Source organism: Nerophis lumbriciformis, linkage group LG02 (assembly GCF_033978685.3).
Source record: "Nerophis lumbriciformis linkage group LG02, RoL_Nlum_v2.1, whole genome shotgun sequence".
In the NCBI taxonomy this organism is placed as follows: domain Eukaryota; kingdom Metazoa; phylum Chordata; class Actinopteri; order Syngnathiformes; family Syngnathidae; genus Nerophis; species Nerophis lumbriciformis.
In genome coordinates, this window is record NC_084549.2 from 36,318,851 (window position 1) to 36,332,460 (window position 13,610).

The window sequence follows — 13,610 nt, forward strand, 5'->3', positions numbered from 1 at the left end:
TTGACATGTACTTCGGTATCAGGGAGGTGTAGCGGATTTTATAGACTAGGCTCAGTGCAAGTTGTTTTACTCTGTCCTCCACCCTGAGCCAGCCCACTTTGGAGAAGCGGGTAGGAGTGAGGTGGGATCTGGGGTGGAGGTCTAGAAGTAATCTGACTAGTTCCAAATTCAATGGACCGTTTCTGCACAAGCAAACACTACCTCTTTTTGTATCACACCAACACCAATTCAACGATAAAAGGCTTTAATATCCTGAGATGGCATTAAAAAAAAGACACAATAGGAAAATAAAAACTACACTAAAACAAGTCAGCAGAAATATTTAGTTTCAAAGGGGAACATTATCACCAGACCTATGTAAGCGTCAATATATACCTTGATGTTGCAGAAAAAAGACCATATATTTTTTTAACCGATTTCCGAACTCTAAATGGGTGAATTTTGGCGTATTAAACGCCTTTCTAATATTCGCTCTTGGAGTGTGACGTCACATCGGGAAGCAATCCGCCATTTTCTCAAACACCGAGTCAAATCAGCTCTGTTATTTTCCGTTTTTTCGACTGTTTTCCGTACCTTGGAGACATCATGCCTCGTCGGTGTGTTGTCGGAGGGTGTAACAACACGAACAGGGACAGATTCAAGTTGCACCAGTGGCCCAAAGATGCGAAAGTGGCAAGGAATTGGACGTTTGTTCCGCACACTTTACCGACGAAAGCTATGCTACGACAGAGATGGCAAGAATGTGTGGATATCCTGCGACACTCAAAGCAGATGCATTTCCAACGATAAAGTCAAAGAAATCTGCCGCCAGACCCCCATTGAATCTACCGGAGTGTGTGAGCAATTCAGGGACAAAGGTCCTCGGTAGCACGGCAAGCAATGGCGGCAGTTTGTTCCCGCAGACGAGCGAGCTAAACCCCCTGGATGTCTTGGCTCACACCGTCAAGAGAAGAATATCGACCCTAGCTTCCCTGGCCTGCTGACATGAGGGTATGTCTACAGAATATATTAATTGATGAAAATTGGGCTGTCTGCACTCTCAAAGTGCATGTTGTTGCCAAATGTATTTCATATGCTGTAAACCTAGTTCATAGTTGTTAGTTTCCTTTAATGCCAAACAAACACATACCAATCGTTGGTTAAAAGGCGATTGCCAAATTCGTCCTCGCTTTCTCCCGTGTCGCTGGCTGTCGTGTCGTTTTCGTCGGTTTCGCTTGCATACGGTTCAAACCGATATGGCTCAATAGCTTCAGTTTCTTCTTCAATTTCGTTTTCGCTACCTGCCTCCACACTACAACCATCCGTTTCAATACATGCGTAATCTGTTGAATCGCTTAAGCCGCTGAAATCCGAGTCTGAACCCGAGCTAATGTCGCTATAGCTTGCTGTTCTTTCCGCCATGTTTGTTTGTGTTGGCTTCACTATGTGACGTCACAGGAAAATGGACGGGTGTTTATAACGATGGTTAAAATCAGGCACTTTGAAGCTTTTTTTAGGGATATTGCGTGATGGGTAAAATTTTGAAAAAAACTTCGAAAAATATAATAAGCCACTGGGAACTGATTTTTAATGGTTTTAACCATTCTGAAATTGTGATAATGTTCCCCTTTAAAAATGTAGACAATGAGCTTGCATCCGTTTGGCAGTAACTGTAAACTGTGGCCATGCATGATCCAGCAGAGAATATAAAGTCGGCTCTCAAAGACATTGGCAAACTTTGCTTGAGCGCAGACAAACATGTGAAACGCGCCACTCAAACCTGCTCTTGTTTAGCCGCTGGCACCCAAAGGCGTCAGTTTCATGTGTGCCAGCTGAGCTAAAGTGCGCCCATGGGTACACAATGCAGCATCACAACCTGCACCAGTACCCTCACCGTGTCTATTTTGGCACTTTTGGAGCTTGATGGGAAATAATGTTCTTCTTCCAAATGGCAAGTCAAGAGCCAGACAACATATTCATACATCTTAATTAGTAATAATGACACCCACTTGCTGCCAACTGTCTGATGCCTGTGGTTGTGTTGACTAGACTGTTGACCTCTTACATCCAAATTACTCATACAAAATGGGCAAAAGGGTCTAAACTGTGATCTGATCAGACCTCTAAAGTTTAATGTAATCTGAATTTTTCGGATTTAAAAACAAGAATCCCCAGAAAACTAAATTAGTTTTCATAAAACTATTAACTGTATAGTTATCGGTTTGAATAACACTTGACCCATTTTAACTGCTCAATTATGGATGCCGTCACTGTTGTCACCTGTGCACCATAGGAGAGGTCTTATTTACTTTTTTCAGTGGTGTTGGAGGCACACACTAGTGGTGATTTGAGTCAGTCCCTGGAAAAAGCTTCCCTTTTTTTTTTTTTTTGCTGCAGCTGTTACATATATTGTAATATTGTACATGGTAATTGGGATTTGAATTTGAATGTATTAATGGACAACCCCTTGATATGCAGCATCTCATTTTCAAGGGGGACCAAAGACATTTAAAATTCACACAATACAGTACAACACAGGACAAGTTACACAACAAACAATTACAGACAATCATTAAAGACAATTTTGCTCAGATACCTCTCAGCTCACACAACTCTCTCAGAATTTACAATATTTACAATAGAATAACATATAATGCAGTAAAATAAATATAACATTATTAAATTAAATTCCAACCAAGGGCATACTACATACAGTGGCATTCAGTTTTAAGATAAACAAAAAGAGACATTTTGAAGGGACCAATGGTTGATAAAGATGTCAAAGAAACAGGCAGATGATTCCAGTGAAAGGGGGCTCTAAAAGAAAAGGACCTCCGGGCCAGCTCTTTACGCATAGTAGGGACAGTAAATGTAGGATAATGAGAATATCTTAGAGGATAGGATGATGTAAAGGGCACAAGAAAACTAATTTGTTATATATTGTATATATTATATAAAATTATAATACAACATAATATATTATATCAGTATATATTATATACAGTACATTTTTTTGTCTACTTTATACCTGCATTATCCTTTCCATCCTTACACTTTCCATCCTTTGTAACTGAGCTACTGTGTGGAACAATTTCCCTTGTGGATCAATAAAGTTTGTCTAAGCCTAGGTCTTAAATTTAGTGGGTCCCCACTAAAAGGGAATGTTTGCAACCTGTACGCGGAAGCCTTGAGAGTGTTAACTTTCCAATGTGTTTTATCATTTTCAAGCCCTCTTATGACTTTCAGTACAAAATTACATAAGTACGTCTGTACATAACATGTGCATGCACATTAGCTGTATTGTTAGATAATGATAGCTAACATTAGCTATCACTGTTTGTACATTTTATCTTAACAACAAAATTTCTGCAAATTGTTAGTTGCTTCTCTTGGCCTGTTTTTGTTTTTTTGTATGTGCACACGCTCCCTGTGTCTACGTATGTATGACACAACCGTGAGTGCCAAAAAACATGAAAGTCAAATTCCTTGGACCGACAATTTGTATTCAATATACCGTATTTTTCGGACTATAAGTCGCAGTTTTTTTCATAGTTTGGCCGGGCTCCAGTGCGACTTATATATGTTTTTTTCCTTTTTTACTATGCATTTTCGGCAGGTGCGACTTATACTCCGGTGCGACTTATACTCCGAAAAATACGGTAATTAGTAACTGTGAAAAATAGAGACAGTTAAAATGTATATGTGTTTGGGTAAACCACTAATGGTAACTGGTGGTGTTCTTGTTATTTTTTTTGTTTGCAAAATATACTGAAACTGAGCAAGTTGTAAACAGCCCCTTTTAGGAAAATATTTTTTTTTCTAGTTCTTGTATTCAAATTTTTCTAAAATTTAGTAATACATTATTTTGGTGGTGGTATGGTATGATATGGTTATAAATCATGGATGTACAATTTATGTTGAAAATGTATCTGAAATTAGGGTTGTCCCAATACCAATATTTTGGTACCGGTGCCAAAATATATTTCAATACTTTTCGTTACTTGATACTTTTCAAAATGAAGGGGACCACAAACAAAATATCATTGTTGGCTTTATTGTAACTAAACATCGTATGATACATTAAACAAATGTTTCTTATTGCAATCAAAGAACAATTTCGTCATTAAATAAGATAGTGAACATACGAGACACCTTCTCTTTTAGTAATGAGTAAGCAAAACATGTCTCTTAATTGGCTGGTGATATATGCAGTAACATATTGTTTAATTTCTAATTCCATTATTTTATCAAAATTAGGAGAGACAAAAGACAATTGATTAGGAATGTACTTGCTCATTTACTGTTAATATCTGCCTTCTTTCTGTTTTAACATGTTCTACCTACACTTCTGTTAAAATGTAACAAACACTTATTTGTCTGTTTGGATATTTCACATAAGTTTTGGGTGATACTACAAATTCTGGTATCAATCCAATTCCAAGTAGTTACAGGGTAATACATTGGTCAAACTTAAAGTTCTCCTTTATCCAGGGACGTATTTCCTGAGTTTATAAACAATAAAAAAAACGGTTAGTTATTGTATCCTCTTACGGTGTGTAGTGAAACATGTTTAGCTATTCCTCGTCCTGCAGGGATGATACTCGTAAGAACCATATTGTATTTGTCGCCATGGAGGCAAGGATTAGTGAAGTAGCTAAAATACTGCCGACAGCGGATGGACCTTAGTCGCTAGCTAGTTAGCCATGTTTAAAAGACCTCTTCTCGAGGGGCGCTTGAGTGTGAAAAGCTTCTCCTTAATTGTTTGTTTTTAAGCCAAAATACGTCCATTCTCCCTACTTTGTCTCTACAGTTTGTCTGCTTGTAAGTACTCCGTGCGTATGCGTTGCCTAACATGCCCCAATCTGCTCGTTTTACCAGCAATGTCCCGATGTGACAATGGCATGCCGTGATGTCAAAAAAAAAAAAAAATACCGGTATTTTTCAGAAGCAGTATAGAACCATTTTCAATTCAATAGTACCGCTGTACCTTATTAGTACAGGTATACCATCTAAAATGTCACAATGCTTTAGCACATGGTCAACATTAAGGCAAAAGGGAACACATATATTTATACAAAACAAACACCACATTCAAAATTGAACAGCTCCACATCAATTAAATACAATCGTTATGCCAGTATAGGATCACACAATACAGATTCTGAACATGGAGGACGGATGGTACAAAAGAGGAGTGAGGGAAGTCATCTATGTCTGCGACACCACCTGTTTCGCACATACAACACTGTCCTTTCAACAATTCCTAAAAGACTCCGACAAATAACAGGAGTTAGACATTTGTGCCATTTGGGTACAACAGAATGGAATTCTTAAGTAGGGGATTCCGACTATTTTGGACTGGTAGTAGTCGATCCACAGCGATCATTCCGCCACACAGTACATCAATGCTAACAAAGGGAAATTACACTTCAACAACTGTCATTAGTTTTGACAGTAGGATTGCTCAATTGCATCAAAACAGTTATTTTTCTCACTACGATAGGGCAAAATCATCCTTGCCCAGGCACACCCTTCTGGTTTTGGAGTATACAGGTAAAAGCCAGTAAATTAGAATATTTTGAAAAACTTGATTTATTTCAGTAATTGCATTCAAAAGGTGTAACTTGTACATTATATTTATTCATTGCACACAGACTGATGCATTCAAATGTTTATTTCATTTAATTTTGATGATTTGAAGTGGCAACAAATGAAAATCCAAAATTCCATGTGTCACAAAATTAGAATATTACTTAAGGCTAATACAAAAAAGGGATTTTTAGAAATGTTGGCCAACTGAAAAGTATGAAAATGAAAAATATGAGCATGTACAATACTCAATACTTGGTTGGAGCTCCTTTTGCCTCAATTACTGCATTAATGCGGCGTGGCATGGAGTCGATGAGTTTCTGGCACTGCTCAGGTGTTATGAGAGCCCAGGTTGCTCTGATAGTGGCCTTCAACTCTTCTGCGTTTTTGGGTCTGGCATTCTGCATCTTCCTTTTCACAATACCCCACAGATTTTCTATGGGGCTAAGGTCAGGGGAGTTGGCGGGCCAATTTAGAACAGAAATACCATGGTCCGTAAACCAGGCACGGGTAGATTTTGCGCTGTGTGCAGGCGCCAAGTCCTGTTGGAACTTGAAATCTCCATCTCCATAGAGCAGGTCAGCAGCAGGAAGCATGAAGTGCTCTAAAACTTGCTGGTAGACGGCTGCGTTGACCCTGGATCTCAGGAAACAGAGTGGACCGACACCAGCAGATGACATGGCACCCCAAACCATCACCCAACCATGCAAATTTTGCATTTCCTTTGGAAATCGAGGTCCCAGAGTCTGGAGGAAGACAGGAGAGGCACAGGATCCACGTTGCCTGAAGTCTAGTGTAAAGTTTCCACCATCAGTGATGGTTTGGGGTGCCATGTCATCTGCTGGGACCCTGGATCTCAGGAAACAGAGTGGACCGACACCAGCAGATGACATGGCACCCCAAACCATCACCCAACCATGCAAATTTTGCATTTCCTTTGGAAATCGAGGTCCCAGAGTCTGGAGGAAGACAGGAGAGGCACAGGATCCACGTTGCCTGAAGTCTAGTGTAAAGTTTCCACCATCAGTGATGGTTTGGGGTGCCATGTCATCTGCTGGTGTCGGTCCACTCTGTTTCCTGAGATCCAGGGTCAACGCAGCCGTCTACCAGCAAGTTTTAGAGCACTTCATGCTTTCTGCTGCTGACCTGCTCTATGGAGATGGAGATTTCAAGTTCCAACAGGACTTGGCGCCTGCACACAGCGCAAAATCTACCCGTGCCTGGTTTAAGGACCATGGTATTTCTGTTCTAAATTGTCCCGCCAACTCCCCTGACCTTAGCCCCATAGAAAATCTGTGGGGTATTGTGAAAAGGAAGATGCAGAATGCCAGACCCAAAAATGCAGAAGAGTTGAAGGCCACTATCAGAGCAACCTGGGCTCTCATAACACCTGAGCAGTGCCAGAAACTCATCGACTCCATGCCACGCCGTATTAACGCAGTAATTGAGGCAAAAGGAGCTCCAACCAAGTATTGAGTATTGTACATGCTCATATTTTTCATTTTCATACTTTTCAGTTGGCCAACATTTCTAAAAATCCCTTTTTTGTATTAGCCTTAAGTAATATTCTAATTTTGTGACACACGGAATTTTGGATTTTCATTTGTTGCCACTTCAAATCATCAAAATTAAATGAAATAAACATTTGAATGCATCAGTCTGTGTGCAATGAATAAATATAATGTACAAGTTACACCTTTTGAATGCAATTACTGAAATAAATCAAGTTTTTCAAAATATTCTAATTTACTGGCTTTTACCTGTACATATTTGAGGTTTTGGTATCAGCCGCAAGACTAGATCTGACCGATCTAAGTCTCTGTCATGTCTGTGATCATGTTTTGTTTAAGTCATGTTCTGTTTGGTTTTTGGACACTTAGTTCCTGCTTTTTCACTCTCTTGTTTTGTCACCATAGCAACCATTAGTTTCACCTGTTTCACATTTTGAGTCACGCACCGGTTTTCACTAATCATGTCACTATTATTTAAACCGATAGTTGCCAGGAAGTCAGCCTGGCGACATTACCTCTGCTCACTTCATGCTATGCTACTTCTGATACTCATGCCTGTTCCTAGTTATGCTTCTTGCCATGCCACGTAAGTTTTGTTTTTTCATGTCACAGTTAACAAGTTTTGCTTCATGTTCATAGTTTCTGCCTTTGTGCAAGTTTTTGTTTCATTAGCCAAGAGTTTGTACTTCCGCCTTGTGCGCGCCTTTTGTTCCTTTTTTTATAGTAATAATAAAATATGTCCTTACCTTCATGCCTTGCCCGCTCCAACTTTCCTTTGCATTCCGGGAAAACAAACACCCCACAGTCCACGTTATGACAGTCTCTCAGCACAAATTGACGAAGCCTACTCGGATGAGCGGCGAAACGTCTTCTAAGATTCAACAAAGAGGTATTAAAGGGCAACTTCCTTTGACTGACTTTAATCGCTTAACAGCACTATATTAAATATAATTAAAGAAAAAACAGTTTAAGTCACAACGTTCAGTTATAGGCGACCACAGAGATAGTTCATCATAATCATTTTTAAATTGGCCCACTAAAAAACAAGTTGTGGGTGTCTTAAGTGTGGATGTCTTAAGGTGTCCTTAAAACCATAATTGTCTTGAAAATAATTCAAATATTTTATGCAGCGAACACACACACACACTAGGTGCGGTAAAATTCCGGCCATCCATTTTCTACCGCTTGTCCCTTTTGGGGTCGCGGGGGATGCTGGAGCCTATCTCAGCTGCATTCGGGCGGAAGGCGGGGTATACACTGGACAAGTCGCCACCTCATCGCAGGGCCAACACAGATAGACAACATTCACACACTAGGGCCAATTTAGTGTTGCCAATCAACCTATCCTCAGGTGCATGTTTTTGGAGGTGGGAGGAAGCCGGAGTACCCGGAGGGAACCCACGCAGTCACGGGGAGAACATGCAAACTCCACACAGAAAGATCCCGAGCCCGGGATTGAACTCAGGACCTTCGTATTGTGAGGCACACGCACTAACCCCTGTCCCACTGTGCGGTGAAATGACCCATCCCCACAGGGGAGCAGTGAGTGTCAACTGTTTGGAGGTTTATATTAAAAGTGACTGAGCTGCCGGTTACTGTTGCTCTTACGGTTCATCAAGACGTAAATCATTCAACTAAGAAGCACTTGCCACAACATGGTGCAGGGCTGCGTGATCCATGTTTATAAGGAAACATGTTTAGATCTGTCCCCAGACATTTCAACTCCAAACATACTTTATGGAGGTAATGAAAACAAGTCTCACGGATCCCACCACCCCTTTTCTTACCGTGAAATAGGCTACAGTCGTCTTCGTGACGTCTGGATTTATGGCCTGGTAATTCCCCCTCTGGAGTCATTTGGCTGGTACATCTGCAGCTTAGCAGCATTCCAGCAGGGCTCCTCTGTGCTGTGAAGTCAAGAGATGACTGATTGATTGATTGTATTACTCACTTTTAGCATGGCTTTAGCAAACTATTGCAGGAAACTTAATGTGATCCAAACATTGCAGACTGAAGTGCACTTCATGTTCTATCAAGCAGGGAGCGACTTGTCTACTGCTGTGATGACCACACATCATAACTCCAAAGCTGACAGAAACAATAGAAGTTGTAATCAACACATCCGGAATACTGTGCATTCTTAACACTGTTGAAAGTGAAACACCTTCAGTCACAAAGTGTACTTATATAACATTAGACGATAACATTAGATGATAATGAGGTCAGCCTGTAATGTTGATTTTGTCCGGCTTGATAACTCACAATAATCATCAAAAATGTTAAAAAAGTTGTAGGATCCGTTTTTGTCTAAAAATTGTGCCAATATGTAGAATTTACGGTAATCCCTTTTTATACAATAGTCACATGATTTATTTTTACATTTTCAATTACTCCCTTTACTCCATGAACCAATAACAATAAAGTATTATTCATGCATGACAATGATAGAAATATCAGGATATGTATAATCGTTAAAACCTTATTAGGTTATTGCTTAATTCAGTATGTTTGAATAACACTTTTCTGTCAGATTTTGCTTCATTATTTACTCATTTATTTTGAATCCCTCTCATTATCCATCCATTTTCAATTGCTTTTCCCTCCCGAGGTTGCGAGGGGCTGGAGCCTATCCCAGCTAGGGATAGGCGCATTGGCAACACTAAATTGGCCGTCTAATTATGTTAACTTATTTCATTTTCTCATTATCATTTCAAACTATTCTTATTTTTTTATTCTTAATATATAATTACTACTGTTGATAATTAAAATGTTATTTTCTTATGATCGTTATTTAAATATTAGTTGTTTTTAACCCATTTAATTATTATTTTATTGGGACATTCTACTCATACACCAGCAAAAATAAAAGATAATCCAAACAATGGATAGTCTTATGCGTAATATGAAAAAAAAAAAATTAACATTGCAAGAACATTTTCTTGCAAAATGTTTTTGGTTTACACATTAAAAAAAAACATTCAAAACAAAATCTTAATACATTTTATTTGAGAACATCAAATATGCTCTCTCTCTCTCTCTCTCTCTCTCTCTCACACACACAGATCACTCTCCGCGAGTGATCTGTGTTCAGTGAGATCACTTGCGGATGTTAGTGCTATTTTTCTTTAAGTGCTTCCATCCATCCATCCATTTTCTACCGCTTGTCCCTTTTTGGGTCACGGGGGGTGCTGGAGGCTACTCAGCTGCATTCGGGCGGAAGGCGGGGTACACCCTGGACAAGTCGCCACCTCATCACAGGGCCAACACAGGTAGACAGACAACATTCACACACTAGGGCCAATTTTTAGTGTTGCCAATCAACCTATCCCCAGGTGCATATTTGAGTGCTTAAAGATGATTATATATATATATATATATATATATATATATATATATATATATATATATATATATATATGTATGTATGTATGTATGTATGTATGTATGTATGTATGTATGTATGTATGTATGTATGTATGTATGTATATATATATATATATATATATATATATATATATATATATATGTATGTATGTATGTATGTATATATATATATATATATATATATATATATATATATACATATACATATATATATATATATATATATATATATATATACATATACATATATATATATATATATATATATATATATATATATATATATATATATATATATATATACATACCTTCACCTCATTCAATGCATTTTCTTTATTTTCATCACTATTTACATTGTAGATTGTCACTGAAGGCATCGAAACTATGAATGAACACATGTGGAGTTATGCACTTAACAAAAAAAGGTGAAATAACTGAAAACATGTTTTATAGTCTAGTTTCTTCAAAATAGCCACCCTTTGCTCTGATTACTGCTTTGCACACTCTTGGCATTCTCTCGATGAGCTTCAAGCACACCTGTGAAGTGAAAACCATTTCAGGTGACTACCTCTTGAAGCTACATATACATATATATACATATATATATATATATATATATATATATATATATATATATATATATACATACATATATATATATATATATATATATATACATATATATATATATATACATATATATATATATATATATATATATACATATATATATATATATATATATATATACATATATATATATATATATATATATACATATATATATATATATATATATATATACATATATATATATATATATATATATATATATATATATATATATATATATATATATATATATATATATATATATATATATAAATTATTATTGAGCACACACACACACACACACAGTATATGGACATATACATATTACATTTAATTTTGCTGAAGGATCTAGAATGTATGGTTAGTGGTCAGGAATGACTGCAGATGGTAGTTTCTCTTTGGTATCATAAAATAATCTGTGACAGCACTCATTAGGTCGACCAATACTTAGAACAAAGTGAAAGTCCAAAGATCTCTGAAGAACTAAGAAAGAGAATTGTACATTTTCACATGTGTCACACCTTGCTTGTTAAAGACTGGAAACTCTCAGGAGAAAGAACATTGGGTAGGATGCTCAAGAATCGTCTATAGTTATCAGGAAAGCTTGTTAATAAATGAAAACTGCTGGAAATACCAATGAGTTGACAAAGAAAGAAGCTCATGCTCTAAAATTGTGTAGCTGTGATAAAACTACATAATTTCTGTGTGACGGTTTGGTGGTCAGACAGTTGAGCTGACAGTTGACTGAGCTATTTGCTGCATTTGTGCTCTTTACAGGGCCACCTTGGCTTAATTGGGGCCCTAAGCAGAATTTAGTTTGGACCACCCTATTACAATTTCTAATGTGTATCTAACATTAATTAAGAAACTGCTCAATTAAAAATCTAAATTTTAATATACATTTATAGACTACACTGATGTTACCTTGTGGGGAAATTTCCCGTCATGTTTTTATTAGTAACTGAGCAGGAGGCGGCTAGGAATACATTAGCGGCACGATTTCATATGAAGCATCTTGTCAGTCATTGACATTTGACATGTGCTTCTTCACCCAAATGGAGCCACCAACGGAAAGCTGGGCCGTACGCACAGCGAGTGATCTGCGTTGAGGAAGATCACTTGCAGTTGTTAGTGCTATTTTTGTTTGAGTAATTCAAGATTATTTTATCCGCACATCAAAGTTTCAATCATAGTCTTGTTTCGTAAGTGACTGGTTTGTGTACCGTTAAACTTATTGTGTTGATTTAGTTAACTAATAAAACAAGTATACACTACTTTTAATTGTTGGTGCCAACGTTCTGCAAATTGATCCAAGATGTGCCAAAAATCAGGTATTTCAATTAAATTCCAAGTGGCACAAACCTTTTGGACGATTTTACTGGAGTTTTGCAAAATAGGTGTCAAACCAAAACCTAAATATGGCCATGCTCTTTTGCAGCACATGGTACGGTGCACTGCACACTACAAATTTAACCAATTAATTAACCAATTATAGGGAGCCCACAATAAATATGACATTAACGCCTGTGATGAGTTCATGCAAACTTGTGTCTTTAACTGTAGTTCCTTTTTTTGTTGTTGGCCTTTGTGGTTAGAGTGTCCGCCCTGAGACTGGAAGGTCGTGAGTTCAAACCCCGGCCGAGTCATACCAAAGACTATAAAAATGGGACCCATTGCCTCCCTGCTTGGCACTCAGCATCAAGGGTTGGAATTGGGGGTTAAATCACCGAAATTAATCCCAAGCGCGGCCACCGCTGCTGCTCACTTCCCAGGGGGTGAATATGAGGATGGGTCAAAGGCAAAGGATGATTTCACAACACCTAGTGTGTGTGACTATCATTGGGACTTTAACTTTAACTTTTTAACTTCAATTAATCAGTCCAACAAAACAATACACCATAATACCACAAAAATACAATTCCAAAACCAAACCCGGCCCAGCATCATTCAGAATAGCAATCAACAGAGCAATTGAAAGGACACACAAACATGACACAAAACAATCCAAAAGTAGTCAAACAAAAATGAATATTATCAACAACAGTATCGATATTAATACGAATTCCAACATAGCAGTGATTAGAAATCCCTCATTTACATTATCATCACAGCCATTTATAAAAAATAATAATAATAATAATAAAAACATTTTAAAAATGAACAAAAGTGTCACAGTGTCTTACACTTGCATCGCATCTCATAAGTTTGACAACACAGTGTGTCCAATATTTTCCACAAAGATAAAAGAAGTCATATTTTAGGTTCATTAAATAGTTAAAATAAATGTAACCCTTGTGTAATTTTCATATCGTTGTTACTCAGCCAGCGTTTGTGGGTCTGATGGACCCGTTGCATTTTGTGGCTTAATGCTTCACAATCAAACACTTTTATGTTAGAATACTGAACAGATATTTACCTTATCCCAATAAACATCTGTTCAGTATTTTAACATAAAAGTGTTTGATTGTGAGGCATTAAAAGCCACAAAATGCAACGGGTCCATCAGGCCCACAAACGCTGGCTGAGTAACAACAA

At 37.7% G+C, this 13,610-nt stretch overlaps 1 protein-coding gene across 3 annotated transcripts in view; it reads right to left on the reverse strand.

Moving 5' to 3' along the window:
• Positions 1 to 13,610, reverse strand: part of rab11fip2 (RAB11 family interacting protein 2 (class I)) — a 155,128-nt gene that overhangs the window by 109,101 nt on the left and 32,417 nt on the right. The window contains exons 7-8 of one of the 3 annotated variants that reach the window (XM_061961882.1): positions 8,867 to 8,986; positions 7,392 to 7,950 (exon numbers count right to left, since the gene is read on the reverse strand). In XM_061961882.1, the coding sequence (XP_061817866.1) occupies positions 7,904 to 7,950; positions 8,867 to 8,986 (167 nt within the window). In that variant the 3' untranslated portion in view covers positions 7,392 to 7,903. Of the gene's footprint in view, positions 1 to 7,391; positions 7,951 to 8,866; positions 8,987 to 13,610 lie in introns of those variants that run through there. The other 2 variants (XM_061961890.1, XM_061961899.1) reach the window with 2 other exon arrangements.